The 19,775-nt window shown below is 28.6% G+C and overlaps 3 protein-coding genes across 4 annotated transcripts; 1 reads left to right on the forward strand and 2 right to left on the reverse strand.

The window, feature by feature from the left end:
• Positions 1–3,367: 3,367 nt before the first annotated feature.
• Positions 3,368–6,255, forward strand: LOC108482484 (patatin-like protein 1). Of its 2 annotated transcripts, none has more exons than XM_017785617.2 (7): positions 3,368–3,772; positions 3,845–4,026; positions 4,109–4,319; positions 5,122–5,268; positions 5,364–5,666; positions 5,751–5,926; positions 6,032–6,255. In XM_017785617.2, the coding sequence occupies exons 1-7, from the start codon at positions 3,608–3,610 to the stop codon at positions 6,087–6,089; spliced, it is 1,242 nt and encodes a 413-aa protein (XP_017641106.1). In that variant the 5' UTR covers positions 3,368–3,607; the 3' UTR covers positions 6,090–6,255. The 2 variants fall into 2 exon arrangements, with proteins under 2 accessions (XP_017641106.1, XP_017641108.1); XM_017785619.2 differs by having other exon boundaries at positions 3,369–3,772; positions 4,133–4,319.
• A 2,410-nt stretch (positions 6,256–8,665) lies between these two features.
• On the reverse strand, positions 8,666–11,656 carry LOC108482581 (heat shock factor protein HSF24-like). Its single transcript, XM_017785712.2, has 2 exons — positions 10,913–11,656; positions 8,666–9,560 (listed from the first exon to the last, which is right to left on the reverse strand). Exons 1-2 carry the CDS (start codon positions 11,114–11,116, stop codon positions 8,877–8,879), a joined length of 888 nt encoding a protein of 295 aa, XP_017641201.1. The 5' UTR covers positions 11,117–11,656; the 3' UTR covers positions 8,666–8,876.
• Positions 11,657–16,752: 5,096 nt separating this feature from the next.
• Positions 16,753–19,313, reverse strand: LOC108481901 (triacylglycerol lipase OBL1-like). Its single transcript, XM_017784967.2, has 5 exons — positions 18,850–19,313; positions 18,170–18,363; positions 18,057–18,093; positions 17,358–17,971; positions 16,753–17,272 (listed from the first exon to the last, which is right to left on the reverse strand). Exons 1-5 carry the CDS (start codon positions 19,154–19,156, stop codon positions 16,946–16,948), a joined length of 1,479 nt encoding a protein of 492 aa, XP_017640456.1. The 5' UTR covers positions 19,157–19,313; the 3' UTR covers positions 16,753–16,945.
• Between the last annotated feature and the right edge of the window lie 462 nt (positions 19,314–19,775).

Consider the following 19,775-nt stretch of genomic DNA (forward strand, 5'->3'; position numbering starts at 1 on the left):
AGGGAAAGAAAGTAGACGAAAGGAAAGGAATATCTAAAATGAGTAAAGGAAGGATTAACCACAATTTTCGTGATGGAAAGGAAACCAAGTTATATATTATTTTCTAATTACATCTTTTTAAATAAAATTAAACTTTTATATACCACAAATAATTTTAAAACTAAAGAAAACATTTTAGTTAAAAATATTATTTTATAATCATTTGATAAAATTTATAAATAATAAGTATTTTCATTTCCTATAGTTTGATGCGTTTGCACATTTTCTTCATTTTAAAAAAAAAAGAGAAAAGATTTAAGGTTTTTGCATGAATTTCAAAATAATATAAATTGGTTTATTTATTTTATAAATTTAAAAGGAAAAGTTGATAATTAAATTAAATGTATAAAATGATTTTAGATTTGAGAAGGTTTCAATTTAGAATAATTAAAAATACAAATAAAGAGAGAGGAGCTTACAATCCTTTCCTTCCTTAATTTTAATTGTTATCCAAATAAGGGAAAAAATGAACTTACTTTACTCTTCTGTCTTCTCCTCACCTCTCCACTTATTCTACTTTTATATTTTCTCGAATTTTTATTGTTAAAAAATTGAGATAAATCTTAAAATTGTATATAAATTTTAATTTAATATATAATTTGATACATGAGCTTTGATTTTGTGCAATTTTATATATAAAATTTTGGTTTGATTTAATTCTCATAAATTATCAATACAATTATTGATATAGCATCGTCATATATCATATATATACAAATAATTATATTTATACATTTTTACTTTAAATGTATATAATTTAATAAAAAATAAAGATTTATGTATTAAATTGTAAATTAAATTAAAATTAATTTATAATTTTGAGTTTTATAAAACATTGAATCTCAACTAAAAATGATTGAAACATATTTATTATTAAATCAAGCTGCACGCCCTAATGGACAACCTTAGGATGATAATTTGAAAAAGGTTGGATATAAAGAAGGCAAGAAAATGTCATTTTAGTTAGTTTGTTACGAAAATTGATTGGTCAACTGGTATGAATTCAAATAACCCAGCTCAATTATATTTGTTTATTCTGAGTCAAGAAAACCATTTAATAATAATTGTCCATAATTATCCATTTAAGAAAGATGATGCTCACTTTATTTTATTTTATCACCAGGTTTAGTGTAAAATTAAAACATGGAATTTCTCATGTAATTAATTATCCAGCCGACTAATATATTTTAAATGTTTAAATTCAATATATATATACATATGTCTTGGCACTCTTTTTCGTGGAAAAGTTGAAATAAGAAAGAAAATGATGGTGGATGAGGTTAGGACGAAAGCCAGGGAAATGGATTCAATTAAGAAACAGTATACGTGCGGGGATGAAATCAACATCTCTTCATTTCTCTTCTAATTAGTATTTAAGTAACATGTTTAATATTAGGAAGGAAGCAAGAAACTCAAAATTTTCTAATATTATATATACAACTCATTATCTCTTTCTGTTTTTTTTTCTTTAATTTCACATATAAATCTCTAAAAGAAAATCAACATTATAGTTTCTTAATATTGCGTGTGAAATGAAAAATAATTACATTGAATAAATTATAAATTATCCTTAATTTTGTCAATAATGATAATAGAACAATCGCAAAGCAATAAGAAAAAAAAACACACCTATTTTACGTGAAAACCTTTTAAAGAAAAAAAAACTACAAGTAGAGGAGAAGAAATTCACTAATGTTGAAAAACTAATGATATAAAAGGAGTTTCGGCTACATGAAAAACTCTATTTTAATCAAAGTCAAATAGTAAAATTATAGTTCTATATGACCTCGACTTGAGTGGTATGGTTTGCACCGCGGGGGTGGGGTCGCAACCCCAGTTCAATTTTGTGCTTAATGGGGATCTATAACGGTACGACCCTCAGCCTCTCATCCCCACATGTCCTCTTACTTTGATATTGTATTTATTTTTATAACAAATAATAGAATTCAGGTCACACAATCTCTAATCGAAGGTATCCTCAAGTTTAATTTTTGGGCTTAATTAATTTACAATAAAGATGATTCAAAGTCTAAAATTGATATTTTTTAACCTTGAGTATAATTTTATGAATAATTTGGATAAGAAGCAGGATTAGAAAAGTGTTAAATTTATTGCAAGGCATTTTCTAATTTTAGTTCAGCTTTTTCTTAGTATTATTAATATAAAATTTTAATGGATCTTTTAAAGAGAATATTTTAAAAATAATTGAAACAGTCCCTCTTTAGGCTTTAATAGAGTCTAATCCCCTTTGTATGCAAATTTAGGTGAACAATTTTACAAACAGCGAATATGCCTTTTGGATAAATATTTTTCGAAGCTCAATTTGACTTGGTAGAGTTTCAAATAACCTAAGCATTTGGATTAGAATTTTCATCTTAAGATATCCCTTTTGTTTAACCAAACCTTTCATTTTTATATTCAGAATTATATTTTAAAAATAGGATCAATTTTACTTTCTCAAGCTATGACTATGTAAGAGTGAGTAATATAGTACTGTTGTGACAAAGGATAGTATAATTAGTCTTTGATTATTTGATGTTATGTTATGTCCAGCGTATGTATAAACAAATAAAATAAAAATAAAAATTAGACCAACCGTGGCTTGAGCCAAGGTAAGCAAAATGATAAAAAAAAAAAAAATTATGATGAAAATGTCACGACATTGAATGTGTGAACGACTGTTTAATTAGTCCACCAAAAATTATAACCCAACAACCCAAGTTTGAATTTGTTATTTTCTTCTTTCATTTGCTCATGCAGTTTCCAATAGTGATATCCTTTTTCCAAACATGATATAGCACAGTATACATAAAAAATATTTACATAAATATTATTTTATATAAATTTAATATAAAATATTTTAATTTTTAAAAAATAAAACAAATTTTTAGATTAAATAAATTGGTTCGGGTGAAGCTTTAACAAGCAAATTCCTTTTGCTATTAGGATTTGGCCTAGTTTGACAAATACAAAGATGTAGTTAAATATTTAATTTTTTTAACAATATCATTATAGGTTCTAATCATATATACTCTTTTTTTGACACAATGCTTAAAACTATTCATGATCCCTTCCCAACCCATAAATAATATGCTTTAGTGCACTCAAAACCACGAACTCAACAAAGCCTTCTAATCCTAATTATGATTATAATCTCTCGTATTCGATTATTATGAAGTTGTCTGAAACACAAAAAGAAAATGTTACAACAAGTTTTGTTATAGTACTATTCAATCCAATCTTAGGAAAATCTTTAAGGATTAGTATGATATATGTACTTAAATCCATACTGGTGAGGAATGACAGACAAAACCATAAAACTTTTAATTAAAATTAACGAATACCTTGTGAATTAGATCAAGCTTCATTTGTTTCAATTTTTTAAGTAGCATGTTGGTGATGGTCCCAGCGAGGATATAGCTGATGGCTGACTGCTAAGTATATGGATAATGAATAATCAAATGAACTTCCATTATCAGACGCCTAAATCTGCAATTATATATGTCTATAAATACACATTGTTTCTTTCATTATTTCCAACACTACATATCCTTGTTTCAGTAAATATATGTCCTTTAATTTTTCCAAATTCAAAATGGATGCAAGATTATCATCTGTACAAATCCAACCACCAAAATATGGAAAACTTATCACTGTTCTCAGTATCGATGGAGGGGGAATTAGAGGAATCATTCCTGGTGTTATTCTCGCTGCACTTGAATCTGAACTTCAGGTAATTAATTAACAGATTATATATATAAACGATGATTCATCAATTTATGTATAAGCTTTGTGTTGAAAACAGAAACTGGATGGTGAGGATGTTAGGCTTGCGGATTACTTCGACGTCATGGCAGGAACAAGCACCGGTGGTCTTATAACAGCCATGTTATCTGCCCCAGATGAAAATGGTCGTCCTCTTTTTGCTGCTAAAGATATAGTGCCTTTTTACGTTAAAAATGGCCCTCAAATTTTCCCAAAGCCGAGGTAATATAATATAACCTATATATATGATAGCTGTGTATTTATATATATAATATATATTGTGTTGTATGTTATCGTTTCGAAGTTTATGGGGATTTGGAAGATGCAGTGGGATCCTGGCATGGGCTTCGACGATAACAAAAGCACTAACGGGACCCAGATACGATGGGAAGTTTCTTTACAAGCTGATTAGGGACTTATTAGGGAACACTAAATTGCATCAAACCTTGACCAGTGTTGCCATTCCTACTTTCGACATTAAGAAACTTCAGCCTACTATCTTCTCCACCTATCAGGTAATTAACTGACTACCGTTATTCCAATTATAGTTAATCATTACAAGCAGTAAATTAAAATAATTAATCGAAATAAATAAAGGAGAGAACCACACCGTGAATTACACATGGTGAAGTCAATCGTGTAAAATTGAATTGAATTAAGAAAAAATTGGTTTTATGTATTTATATATTTTTAAATTTTATTTGTAATTAATGAGATTTATAGTTTTAATATTTTAGTCTTATATTTTAAATATTAACATTAAGCTAAATGCATTTTTTTTTGTTAAGTATTATTTTTTATAATTTATTTCACATTAAATAAGTGTTTAAAATAAATTTAAACATTAAAAATATTCAATTCAGTGAATTGAACCCAAATCGAAAAGTCCAATTGGTTGGATCTTTAAGTTAATGTTAAACATGATATGAAGATTGAAGTTTTATTGGGTTCTTTATTGTATGATTCTTGCCTATCTTTCTTTCAAGTTTGTCATGATATATAATAATAAATTGTTTAAACGTAGTGGTGTTATTTGACAATTTCGTTTGATTCAAGTCGGGTTGTCTATCATTTTTTGTATTCCAAGTTGGATCCTTGCGTAAACTTTATATTAGGCTGTATGGACATCTAAAAAATTGAATAGACAGAACCTTTGTGGGGTGGGTAAATTGAGGTTTGTATATATATAATTAAATTTGTGTTGTCAACCCTAGGTGCGCTAAGTATATATAATTAAATTTACAAATGGTCAACTATAGCAGCTAGGCAAATAATAGCAGAGACAGGCACGTTATGTAATTTTGGGTATGCATGCAGATTCCTCGAAGACCAGAGATTGACGCCTTGTTATCAGACATCTGCATATCCACGTCTGCAGCGCCCACTTATTTCCCATCTTATTATTTCAAGAACAACGATGAAGAATTCAACCTTATCGACGGCGGCATCGCAGCCAACAATCCCGTAAGTTAAGAAATAAAAATAAAACCTTAAAAATGAACTCATATAAGAATGATTTGCTGAGAATTAAGTTAATGGTTGGAATGTGGATGGATCAGACATTGGTTGCCATACGAGAAGTGACGAAAGAGATAATGAAAGAGAACCCAGATTTTGCAGCGATGGACCCCTTGGATTATGGACGCTATCTTGTGATCTCGCTAGGAGCAGGATCCAACAGGCACGAAAAGAAATACGATGCCAAAACGGCGTCCAAATGGGGTCTGATAAGCTGGTTATTTGAAAATAACGCTAGTCCCATACTGGATTTTTATGGCGAAGCTAGCAAGGATATGATTGACTACCATAACTCTGTTGTTTTCCGGGCCCTTCATTCTGAGGACATGTATCTTCGTATCGATGTAATTTTCTTTTCTTTTTCCTATGTCTATATGCTATAAATATCCTCTTCTATATATATAATTTGATGAACTTTTTAAAACCAGGATGATACGCTAACTGGGGATATGGCCTCCGTCGATATATCTACAAAGGAGAATCTGGACAACCTGGTCGATAAAGGACACAAGTTGCTCACTAAAACTGTTTCACGCATCAATCTCGACACCGGCTTTTACGAACCAGTTGAAAATGGCGGCTCCAATGCAGAAGCACTGCAAAGGTATATATCATATATTTTAGTCAATAATTATTTTTAATTTTCATAACATTTTACATCATGTTTTTAACTATATATACACATAAAGTCATGGATTAATATGTGTAGGTTCGCAAAACTACTGTCGGATGAAAACAAACTGAGGTGCTCTTGCAAATCACCGTAGGCCAACTATTCATCCTACGATATGTTTCATAATCATTTAATTTATGATTCAATTAAAGTTTAATTGTTTCTGTTGAATGTGAGATTTTATTTTTTTTCCTTTTGTAAGTGAGACATTTTTTAATTTCCGTGTTATTTATTAAGAATATTATGCTCTTTGACAAAAATATGCGATCATTGGTTTCAAATATATTAAAAATTTTATCATATAAATTCATAAGTAAAATTACGTATAACAAATGAAAAATGTATGAGATTATAAATAAAAATTATATATTAAATTGTAAGTAAAATGAAATTTAATCACATAAATACTTGAAAATATTAAATGTACTGCAATTATTTATTATATAATTATTAATTTTAAATTAATGTTAAGTTAATTTATAACACTAACTTAATTAAAATTTTAAATAATAATAAAAGTGGGATAGTTTTGGAATCCAATGCCCTTTCAAGTTACTCTTTTGAGTTTCGCTAACAATGGGCTTCGGGCCCATCTTATGGGCTCTATTATTTCTTCCATTATTATTAATTTCTTACCTTTTTGCAAAAATTACCAAGATTTTCTACTATTATGTATTGGGTAAATTCCGTATAGTGACTCAATTATAAATTATTTTCATTTTAGGCAAAAAAATAAAATATTTGTAATTTATGCACCTACATTACATAATTTAGTTATTTTGATTATTTCTATTGAAATCATAAATAAATTAACGTGATAATTAAAAAATTAATATAATAAAAAATATAACTATTAACTTTTATATATGATATTGATTTAGTCATAATTTAAAAATTTAACCTTTAAGTTTTATAAATATCTCAATTTGATCCTAATTCTGAAAAATCTAAAATACAAAATATTTTTCAAAATATATAATAATAAATTTAAAGTTTATATTAATATTAAATAAAATAAAAACACTCCCTCCCTCCCTCCTCACCTCGACCATCTCCCTCTCCTTCACCAGACCTCTCCCCTCCTTGGCCATTATCGTACGTCAAACTCGATCCTTGTATGGTCCTCAAACTTCAATGTCTTTTCAAGGCACCCCTTTCTCTCATCACTTGAAATGACCAAATTCTCAACTTTAGGAGCTTTAATAGCCAATTACCTAAAAAATTTGAATGTTCTAGAATTGGGGATTTGACAATGTTGTCTAAAATGTTGATTTTAGTTGAGGTTATTCAAGGAGATGAGGTGAAGACGAATTTGCCCTATTTTGATATATGTGCGGTGCATATTCCGTATCAAATATCTTTTCCTCTTACATTCAACTTACTATTTTATTAGTCTGCTTTTAGGTGTGCACTATTTTGTTCCAGACAGAATTCGCCATGCGTCTCGTTGCTCAGTCAATGGGGAGAGGGAGGGGAGAGCGATGGTCGGAGGAGAAGGACGTGGAGTGGGGAGGGTTTTTATATTTAATATTAATATAAAATTTAAATTTATTATTATATTTTTAAAAAATATTTATATATTTTATACATTTCTTTAAAAAATTAAAAATTAAGGTCAAATTGAGGTCATTCTTAAAATTTAAGGGTTAACATCTTTTAAATTATAATTAAATTAATATAATATGTAAAAATTGAGGGCTAAATTTACTATTATACTAATTTTTTAACTATCACATTAGCTTGTTGTTTGTAATTTTTATGTGAGTGACCAAATTGTTGTTTGTAATTTTATGTGAGTGCTTAAATTACAAATGTTTTATTTCAAATGCCTAAAATAATTTTTTTATTCTTTAAATGATTTTTAATTTTTTAATTGAGTTGATATCGTAACATTAATTCATTGAAAATTTTATATTAATATAGATAGATAATAAACATAAATATAAAATTGAATTTTAAATTACAAAAAAATCATTAATTATTATTATCTTATTTTGATCAATTTAGCCCTTATGATATTAATTTCTGTCAATTTAGTTTAAATTTAATAACAACATTAAAATTGATACGTTTATATATTTAAAGTAAAATTCTCATAAATAGTTGGTAAATTTGATGAAATTGATAATCACATATTCACACGCGATTTATTTTCCACCATTCAAGCAGTATTGACAAAAGAAAATGCAATTCTATAAGAAATAATATTATTTGGTAAAGTGATAAAATCTTAAAAATTTCCTTTTATTCAAATATAGTATAATTAATTGGCTGTATATATTGAATATTATAAATGTGTTTTTAGATGGATAAAAGCTTACACACTAAGGTCTAATACACTAAATTTTTACTATTTCACTAAGTAACCAACCTTTTCTGTCACCACTTTTTTTTATTTTTTTATTGATATTATATCTCACGATACTTTAATTATATGTTATTTTTAAGTTTAATTTAATTATATATAAAATATTTAATGGAGTCAATATTTTTAACTTAAAATAACAACCACCACAAGTAGGAGTGAATTTAGGGCTGATAGGGTACAACTTCCTTAAAATGTAAAATTACTATTTAGATCTTTAAGATTTTTTAAAATTTTAAATTAATAAAAATAAAATTGTACATTAATCTCTTAAAATTATAAAAATTTAATTTAATTTTTAAAGATTATATAAATATAAACTATAAAAATTTAAAATTTTATTTGATCTCTTATAAAATTATTCTGACTTCGGACGTGGACGATGATAATAATTATGTTCTTTAGACGGGAAAAAGGAAGCCAACGATGCCTTTATATCTCGCACCGTTTGATTGATTGATTTATTTATTTAAGTTACAAGATTATAACTGACTTATTTGTGTCCACCTTGACTGGTCAGTTGCAAACTTTGCCGCTTTTCATTCTCATTCCCGCGTGATTAAAATGTACGGTCTTCATCTGCTTAGCATATGGCTCACCGTACACAATTTTCTTCTCCTTCGGGAACCTCTTTTTTCCCGCGCCTTTCAACCAGACCCCAAACAGTTTCAAACTTCCGTTACAATCTTGGCTACCATTTTCGTTATCATCATCGTGATCGTGATCATCAGGATCACCAGCACTGTACCAACGGCCATGATCATCGTCATCACGGGTGGAATCATAGCTTCCTTGCCGCATGATGCGATTGAATTGGTCGGGCCCCACCTTCACACGTTCGGTTAAGGCGGCCACCAGCTCGTCGCATTGCTTCTTCGCTTGCGCCAGCTCCGAGCTCAACAGCTCGTTATGTTTTTTTAGTTTTTCGTTCTCGTTTGATAAATTGGAGAATACATTCATTGTCTCCTGCTTCGTTTCAACTGATCCTGGATTCTTCGAGTCCAGTGATGACGTGGAAGTGGACCCTAGGTCCTCTCCGGACTTAGTCGGGGAGGAAGGACCAGCAGCAGATGTTTTACCGTTCACCGGAGATGGTGTCACTGCCTTCCGACGGCGCATTTCGGACAATAGCTCTTTTTGCCCTCGCTTGAAGTTCTCGTTCGCGAATTCCCATTTGTCTTGGACAACCTTTCGAAATCCCTGCAAAGGAAAACGATAAATATTTAAAGGATTTATTCCTTTCAGTTTTTTTTAAATGGATGTTTGTTAGTAGAAAATGTATTTGTTTTTATTTTTAAATTTGTATAGAGGTTAAATTAAATAAATATGTAAATATTAAATATTAGATTTATTATTATATTATATATAAAACATTAAAATAAGCATTTAACAGAGAAATTATTTTCTGAATTAATTTACTTATTCTTTCAATAAACAAACTAAAATTGAATCTATGTTGTAGTACGTTTAATGTTGTATAAAGCAATATTATGAAAGACAAAGGGATCTATAATTTCATTAATCGAGAAAGGAGAAAATGAAAAGTAAAATCTTTGCCGTAAAATAACTAAATAATTGTGTTTTGAATAAAAGCAGTAGAAGGATAAAGTATTATCTTATTTATTTAAGGGTAATTTATGTTTAAAATGTTATGTTTTAGTCACTTACGTTATTATGTTGTAACATTTTAGTCATTGAGTCATTAATTACTGTTAACGGTGTAACGGTAAGCTGACATTGCATATTAAATCATAATTTCAAATGAAAATTTTAGGTTAAATTCTACAATTGGTCCCTATATTTTATCATTTTGAGCAATTTAGTTTTTTTATTTAATGTTCTTTTAACTTTTTTTTCTTTTTTTTCCATTCTCTTCTGCTTCTCCCTCTATTTTCCTCCCTTATTCATTTCTTTTAATGTAGTTTTTCTATGTTTTTTGTTTTTTAAAACTAATCCACAAGTTTTCCTTACTCGAAAAAATTAAATTATTCAAAAAAAAAGTATAGGGACTAGTTTTAACAAATGGCAAACATAAGAAAAACTACGTTAAAAGAAATGGAAAAAGGGATGAAAATAGAATGAAAAGCCTAAGAGAATGAAAAAAAAAAGAGGAAAATTAAAAGAGCATAAAAGAAAAAAATTAAATTGCTCAAAACAAAAAAATATAGGGACTATAATAAATGAACCTAAAATTTTTGTTTGAAATAATGATTTAACGTGCCAAGTCAGCTTACCATTATACCGTTAACAAAAAGTTAACGGCTTAATGACTAAAATATTATAACGTGATAACGTAAATAACTAAAACTTAACATTTTAAACATATATAAGTGACTAAAAATGTAACATAAGGTAAACAAAAGTTATTATTTTAGTAATTTATCCTTTATTTAATTAGTTCAGGAAAGCAACCATTCACACTTCAAGCGATAATATTCTGCCACTAACATTTAGTTTATCTATATTTTATTTTAAAAACAAAATAATGGAATATAAGCTTTTAATGCAATTAGTAAAGGGTTTAGAATAAAGTAAGGAAATAGAGAAGTTACGTAAGTGTTGAGCTGACGCACGAAGCTAGAAAAGTTGTCGTGTTTGAAATAATTGGGAAGCAAATCCTTAGCAAAATCAGCAATATTCCAGACGATAAACGATGTGCCGTTTTCATTCCAGGAAATCACATCGTCGGTGATGGGATCGTCCACCAGCTTGTATGTTTTCGTCAAGAAAGGCGCAGGAACAGACCTTTGAGCCATTCCGATTATCGGCAAATTACGTAAAAAGAAAACTGAAAACAAAAATCTAACCTAGAATTAAGAATAAGAACAACTAAAGAGAAGAAGAGCGGTCAAGAATTCCCATCCCCAGAGAGGAAATGAAGGAGGTTCTCACTCTCACTGTGTTTGCTTCATCAGTTTTAATGAATTGACAGTAAGAGCTCTCTGGTTTTTCTTAATCTCAACAACTCCATTATCACTTGTTCTTAATGGAGATTGGGTTTCTAGAGATTTCGATGTAGGCGCCTGAGAATTAAAGAAAGCAAAGCCAAGGGAAGAAGGAAGCCTTTAAAGGACTTCTCCACTGAAATTAGAGTTTTAAAATTCAGAAGAACAAAAAGAGGAAATGGAAAGGAGAAAACAACATGCGTTTGTTCTTTCTTGAAGAAAATAGAGATAAGAGGGGGAGAGGGAGAGGGAGAGGGAGATATACTTTTCTAATCAGAAAATGCTCCCACATTTTTCTTCAAAGGAAGCTTCTATTACATTTCTAAAGAATTTTATGGCTCATTTTTGTTTAACCATGTCACCTTTGGCTAATGTATCTCATTTTATTGTTTTCTAGAAACACACACTCATATACCACCTTCTCACGTTGACACGTAACCCTCTCAATTTTTTTTTCCTTATAGAAACACGGTCAAATCTCATTTTCAGTCCCTCTATTAAGTTTTATATTTTAGATTTAATATTTATATTTTAATTTCTAACTTCATCTCTATGTTTTATAATGTTATCGAATTAATCTAAATAGTTAATATTGTAGACTCTAATTTTTTATTTAATTTTTTTAAAATACTATTCTAACAAAAAAATTATATGAACAAGATAAGTAGAAATAAGAATTTTAAAAAATCTAGGTCAAACTATCAAAATTATTAAGAGTGTTAATTGTTTTGGCAAATCAATGACACGAATTTTTTCTTTACTTTTTAGCCATTATATGAGAATGCTAAAATTGTAGTTTTCATCTCTCTATTATGCTTATATTTAAGATTTAGCCTTTATATTTTAATTTACCATAATTTTGTCTTCTACTTTTACAATGACATTAATTGATCTAAATAATTAACATCGTTAACTATCTTGATTAAAATGATTACACTAATTTCTCTTAAACCATACTTTAATACTAAATATATATATTTCTTCATGAATTTGTAATAGGGGTGTAAATGAGACACTAGTACTTGTAAGCTACTCGAGTTTAACTTAAAAAAATAAACTCAATCTGGTAATTTTCGAGCTAAGCTCAAGCTGTCGATCAAGTCGAATTTGAGTTTGGTAATATTTGTTTCAAACGGCTCACCAGCCTTATTGAACTTTTTATATTTTTATGTTATTAAATTACATTATTGACTTGATATATATTATCAACCCTAGCTTAATTATTGAGTTGAGGTTAAATTCGAGCTTGAGTACAAAAATTGGTAAATGAGTTTAATCGAGCTTGAGTAGCTAGATTATTTCTCAAGTTGAGCTCAAGCTCAAAAATAGATGTTCAATCAAACTCGAACCGAGTATTGAGCTTTGAATTTCGATTCGACCTCAACCTTGGCAATATTCAGGTTCAGCTCAACTCCATTACACTAAAAAATTGACCTTAATATTTTAATTAACAAAAAAAAATATTAACTATTTCAACTAACTAATGATATTATGTAAAGGAACTAGATTAATACTAAATTAATGTATAGATGCTAAATCCTAAATGTAAACATAGTAAAGTGACCATAACCATAATTTGATCTAAAATAATTTATGCTTAACACAATCTTTTGTTATTTGATTAAAAATATTGATACTTTAAAAAATTGTTTTTGTCTATTTAAATTATTTTAAGTTAATCGGTGTAAATGATTATATATGTTTACTTGAAAGGAAGCAGAGATAGCAAATTAGTATATATATTATATATTGTCTGGATGCTACACGGGTAAAAGATAAATATACATATATATATATATATATATATATATATATATTGTTTTTATTTCCTGATATATTTATAATTTGTTTTTTTTTTCATATTTTATTGCCTTAGCTCATGGTTAATATAGTTTGATCCAACAATTAAACTCAATCAGTCACAAACTCTATATTTGAGTTGAATCTGACTAATTAATAACAAATTAATTGAAATTAAAATGTGTTTATAGTTTTGTATTATTTGAAAATTAGGAGTTTAGTCTATATATTTATATTTTTAAGAATTTAGCTCATTTATTTTTTAGATTTTAAAATTTAAGTACAATTATTAATATTGTTATTAGTTTTTTTATTAAATTTGTTGCTGTGATATTTTTAAATTAAAAACTACTTATTTTGGTAACTATGTAATTAAAAAGTATATTTTAATTAATCGCATTGTTTAACAAAAAATTAATAATATTAACAGTAAGACATGAATTCTGAAAAATAGATAGACTAAATTTTTAGAAATATAAGTACAGAGACTAAATTCCAATTTTTAAAAAGTACAGGGATTATAGTCACATTTTAACCATTAATTAAACTATTGGCTTGTTGCACAAGTATCCTCCTGAAACAAATGTGTTCTTAACACGTGTTATTAAAAGCTACATTATCTTGTTTAGAGCTCGCACGTGAGTTTCAAGTCCACCCATCTTTGCACGCTTCGTTGTCCTAAAGAAGTTTAGCTAAAACAATATTCGATACACTATTTGTAAAATAAAATAAAAATTTATTCTTAATTATCAAATTAAAATTTTATATAGTACAATTTAAAATTAGGGTTAATATGTAATTTTCTAAATTTTAATTAATACTTAAATTTTTTATCAAATTATATTTAAAATTGTATTTCATCATTTAAATTGTACCTCCACATTAATATCGTTAGTTTATGTTAATATAATATTGATGGCTAATCTTATAGTGACACAGCCTATCAGTATGACATATGATAGACGTAAATTAAGAAATTAAAATCTTTTAAAAATATGAACTAATTTAGAAAAAAGTATAATGTTTTGGACAAATTTAAGTATAACTAGGTAATTTTAGATAAGTTTAATAGGTAAACTACATATTAACCCTTAAAAATTTAACATCATTGAACTCGGTGTGTTGGCTTAATGATTAGGGTGTTCACTATTTTATATATGACCTGAGTTTGAGTCACTTTATTATTAAAGTTTTACCTCCTCTTATAATTCAAAAAAATTAACACTATAGACAAATTAAAATAATATATATAACAAATTCATATACCAACTAAATATTTTAAATAAATTCAAATAATAAACTACCTATTAATTCTTAAAATTAATTTTTAATAATTCTTAAAACTAAAATACAAAAGGTTAGATGTGCTATGATGACATTGTTGTTATACCACACCAGAATGTAACACAAATATTGGGTGTGGTTTCCAATCAATATTAAATAAATTTGTGTTCACATATTGCGTGAATTGGACGGGACATAAGGAGTTGTGGAAATAAACGTGAGAGCATGAATGTTGGAAAATTTTAAACGCACCCATCAATTTGACTTTTTCTCCCGCCTTTTATTTTTTGTTTTATATATCTCTGTTTTGTCAAATTTCGACTAATTTAAGGTGGAAACGTTTTACAACAGTGATACACGGAATTTTTATTACAAAAGTTTCGAGGAACTGCGTCATTTGTTATTACCAAACATATTATACAACAAGACGTAACTATCAATATGCCAATTTTGTTTGACTTAAATTATATTTTAATTATTTATATTTAAAATTTATGTTTTAGTTATTTATATAATCGTTTTTTATAAAATTGTTAACAGCTCGACGTGGCAATTAAAATAGGTTTTAAATGATAATGTACATGTTCAGCCAAGTAAATTAATTGATGTTTTAATTAAATGAATTTAATTAATTGAATTTTAAATTCAAACATAAGTGATATATTTGGCTAGATATGTATGTTAGCATTTAATACTCACCATTGTTATATAATCTATAGATAAAATACTAATTTATGTCAAAGAAGTTGAAATATAAAGATTAAATCTAAATTTGAACATAGAATAGGGACCAAAATTGAAACTTCACCATTGTCATATAATCTATAGATAAAATACAGTGTAATGCCATTTTGTCACGTTCATAGTCTCTTTTTTTTTCAAGACATTTATAAATAGTTGAAAATAATCACCATTAGCCTTTCAATTAGAAATAATTTTTTTAATTCTTGGACACTTGTCAAGCATGCAAATGATATAATAATAAAATAATAAGATATAACTATCACATATAAGTATGTAAAATTACTTTGACTAATCAATGTCATTGTAAAAGTGAAAGACCAAATTATATAAAATTAAAATATAAAAATTAAATATCGGTGTGAGTATAGTAGAGAAATCAAAACTACAATTTTACCATTATCTTATGACTAAAAATGCAAAAAATTATGTCATTAGTTTGTCCAAATAATTAGTACAGTTAATCATTTTGGTAGTTGATATGGTTTTTTTTGGTTAAAATAGTATTTTGATAAAAAATTCATGTAAATTTTTTATCAAAATTATCAACAATATTAACTATTTTGACTAAATATTATAAAAAATTTTAAAAATAAGACCAAAATTATTGTAAAAATTCAAGTATAAAGATTAAATCTTAATTTTAGGCCTAATAAAGAGAGCAAAAGTGATATTTAACCTATTTTCTGTAAAATGCAAAAAAAAAGAAAAAAAGAAAAAAGAGAAAGACTGAAATGTGCCTTAGAGGTGATCATGGGCCGGGCCGGGTTCGGGCAATTTTTAGGCCCATCTACTAGGCTCGGGCCCGGCCTGGCCCAAATATGGGCCTAAAATTTTGCCCAAACCCGGCTCGAAATAAACTTACTAAGCCCGAGCCCGGCCCGGCCCGGCCCGGCCCATATTAAAATTTTTGTATGTCATTAAATAAAAAAAGTTTAAAAATATAATAAATCAAATATATTTAAAAACATAAAAATAAATATTAAAACAAATAAAAATAATACTAAAACAATTCTTAAAACAATACACAAATTAATAATATAATAAAAAATGGTTATATTAAAAATTTAAAATAATTAAAAATAAAATAAAAAATATATATTAATATATAATTTGGGCCGGGCTAGGCCGGACCTAGGCCAAAAAACCCTTACCCGAGGCCAGACCGGTTTTCTAAACGGGCCTCGTTTTTTTGCCCAAGCCCATTTTTCGGGCCTACATTTTTACCCAAACCCTCCCATTTTTCTGGCGAGCCTTCGGGCCGGGCCGGGCCGCCCAACCCATGATCAGCTCTAATGTGCCTTGTAAACAATTAATTGTATAATCATTTATCCAATTAAATCATTCAATATTATAACTTTACTTATATATACACATTTTCTAATTAAATTAGTAATTAATTGATTAATTATTTATGTAATTGAGTGAATTTATATGGAGTTATAATGATATCGCTTGTATACATATTTATTTAATTAAATAATGGTTAGTATTTAGTACATAGACATTGTATCATTTTTATTCTACAAACAATTTTAGAAAATTGTCATGTGTCTTTTATTTTAAATATTTTACTATATTCTTATAAGACAATTATCTGCCCTTTAATCTTACTTACAATATACTAAATATTAGCTTTATTACTTGTGTAATTTATTAGATTACAGTTGTATCAGCTAAATAAAGTTATTTAGACATGGAGAAATCAACAAATATGAAACTTTGTATCTGATGTGCCGGTTATTTTTAATTCCACGGTTCTCGCTGTAAAAGTTTGTACCGTAGTGACACCTAAAATAGTGGACATTGGACGGTTCAACAATATTTAATTTTATCTTGGACCTCCCGACCAGAAGTTGCTGAATTTTTGAGCCATTTCTTGGAAGATTCAGCACGTTGAAATACTTCCATGGATCCCAATCGAGTTGCGTTAACATAATCCAAAGGATTATGATCCGCAACCGCTGGAAAAGCCAGCGCAGTAAACCTAACTATCAATATCATCGCTAAACCTTCTCTGTAATCTCCTCCTTTCAACAATGGCAGATAAAGACACCTCACTAACTCAAACAGTGCATTCAAGAACCTCCGAGTTCCTCCAAACGTCGCAAAGTAGTTCTTGTGTGGTTCTTCATCCAGTATCTGCAAACCCCAAAATGAAAAATAAATTGTTAAAATCAATCTCAGTTTCGACCATTGTTGTGCATGTTTAATTCAAACCATTCACCTGTCCTTTATAGCAGCTGTTGAAGTAAAGGCAAGTTCCAAAATGGGTGTAAAGGGAAGTTACAGGATCGTCGAAAGGCAATCTGGTAATCAAATCGTTGCAGTAAACAAATCTCAAATATTTAACGCCATATCTATCCAGCACTTGTTCTTCCATGAACCTTTTAAACTTGCCATCTCCAACTCTGGGTTGTCCAAACGTGTAAATCCCTTCCAATCTCTCCAGCAATTTTGTTTCTCCATGCAATGCCAAGATCGCAGGGAACAATACCGCCAATGCACCGCCGAGACTGTGACCGGTCACTATGAACTTGGTTTCTTTGTTTAAATCCATCCTTTCATTGAGCTCATCTCTTATGGCATAATAAGCCAAGTTCTTGTTTCGTTTATCGGCAGGGAGTTGAGGTGGCCAACCATGGTCCATTACTAAGCCTAAAGCTTTCATGAATCCGCCATGGATCTTTCCCATTTCCGGGTTTTCAAAGCAGGAGATATCGAAATCCGTACACCAATCGTATGCGTTGAAGGCTTCTGTTCCTCTGAAAGATACCACTATCATATTCATCCTTTCATCATAAAACATGAAGCCTTGGGTATGAAAATTCTCTAAATAATCTGTCCAAATTAAATATAATTAATTTTGTGTATATAAATTTGAAATTAATACAAAAGAAACAAAAATAGAAATGGAATTTGATACCATTCCAATAGTTGGTGTCCATATCAATGAATTCCATCTGCACCATGTACACCCTTCAAAGTGAGATAAATAAGTTATATCATCCATAGTTAAGAGGCAGGAAGGAAAATTACCTTCCAATGTTGTTCAACTGTGTTTCTAATAAAGCCCTTATTCTCATAAGCTAGTTTAGCCGCCATTATAGCCAGTGCTGAATTATATCTTGCATTTCCGGGTTCTATCTTCTCGTCTAATTTAACTCGTTTGTCTATATGTGCCGCGAACGACATAAAATCATCTGATTCACGCTTTGGAATTTTCACTTTACCTATATATTTACAAATTAATAAGTTAATGAATTTTTTTTATCATTACATAATTGAGAAGGGAAGAGAGATAATAAGGTTTGAATCTGTACAATATATAAGTATCAAATAAGAGTTTTAACTATTGCTACAAATAAACTTTGACAAATTGAATTTTAACATAATAATCTCATCTCAAAATTTATGACTAAAAATATTCAATTTATACATATTAAAATTTGATGCAAGCGTTAGTGTTGGGCTAACGAATGTTATCATACATGTTTACTTAAGTATAGTTATGTTAAAAAATAAGCCAACTTATTCATATTTGTAAATTGTTATCCTCAGTTTAAATTTAATAATATATTTTGTTTAAAGTAATTTTATCTTACTCAAATTTTAATATACAAATATAAAAATATTTTTTTAAAAAAATTGAATAAAATCAATATTTTTATCGAAAAGATAATGTAACATGAAAGAAAAGAAAGAAAGGAGTCACTAACATCGCAAGGTGTTGAAGAAGAGCATGAAAATGTTAGTGTTAAAGGAGACGAGGTTCAGCCACATCTCCAGCTTTTGTCCAAAGCATTTCAAGAGTTTGGCAGCATGGAGCAGACCCTTTTGAGCTGCGAGCGAGGCGATGGCAAGGCCCTTTTCAATGAAAACTTCCTTTTCATCACTTTCTCGTAGATAAAAGTAATCGTTTTCCTCCATTCTTTTGCTCCATAATAATCGAATAACCTTCCGTATACTCACTTCATTTGGTTTCAGCATTAAATAATGGTCTGCTTGGTATTTGTTAACAGCCATGGCTTTAATTAATCAGACAAAAAACACCCAGAAGAAGAAGAGAATACTAGGCTAGCTTTGGCTTGATTTGGGTGTGAATTTCATAACCTATTATCAGCTGCTTAAATATTGTCGCAAACTTACATTTGCATTGCGGGATATATGCTTTGCTTTCTCACTCATCAAAGGAATTGAAAACCATGGGAATAAGGAATTTATAGATGGGGTAAAATAAAGTAGAAACATGAATACTACTTTCAACTATCTTTAACCAAAGGCTCTTCAGCATTTGATAATGTGTAATTAGCTCCTTAATCAATGCATGTGTCACGTTTGATAAATTAAATCATAGATCATTTATTTCATTTGGGTTAATATCCAATCACCTTTAATAAACAGCATTTATAAGTTTTGAATCTTATATAGAAGTTGCAACCAAATTGAATCTACAACTTAATTGATTTATATAATCATATCATTAAGAGTTAGCATTTAGCAAGAAAAAAGTTGAGTAAAAGAGGAGGATCATGACATGGTGATTGCTTATACATTTAGCAAATGGAGATTCGGATTCTAATACTAAAGTTTTAATTTGCTTGGTCAAGAATAACAAGATTGAAATGAAAATATATATCCTAAG

Source organism: Gossypium arboreum, chromosome 11, assembly GCF_025698485.1.
Source record: "Gossypium arboreum isolate Shixiya-1 chromosome 11, ASM2569848v2, whole genome shotgun sequence".
NCBI lineage: Eukaryota > Viridiplantae > Streptophyta > Magnoliopsida > Malvales > Malvaceae > Gossypium > Gossypium arboreum.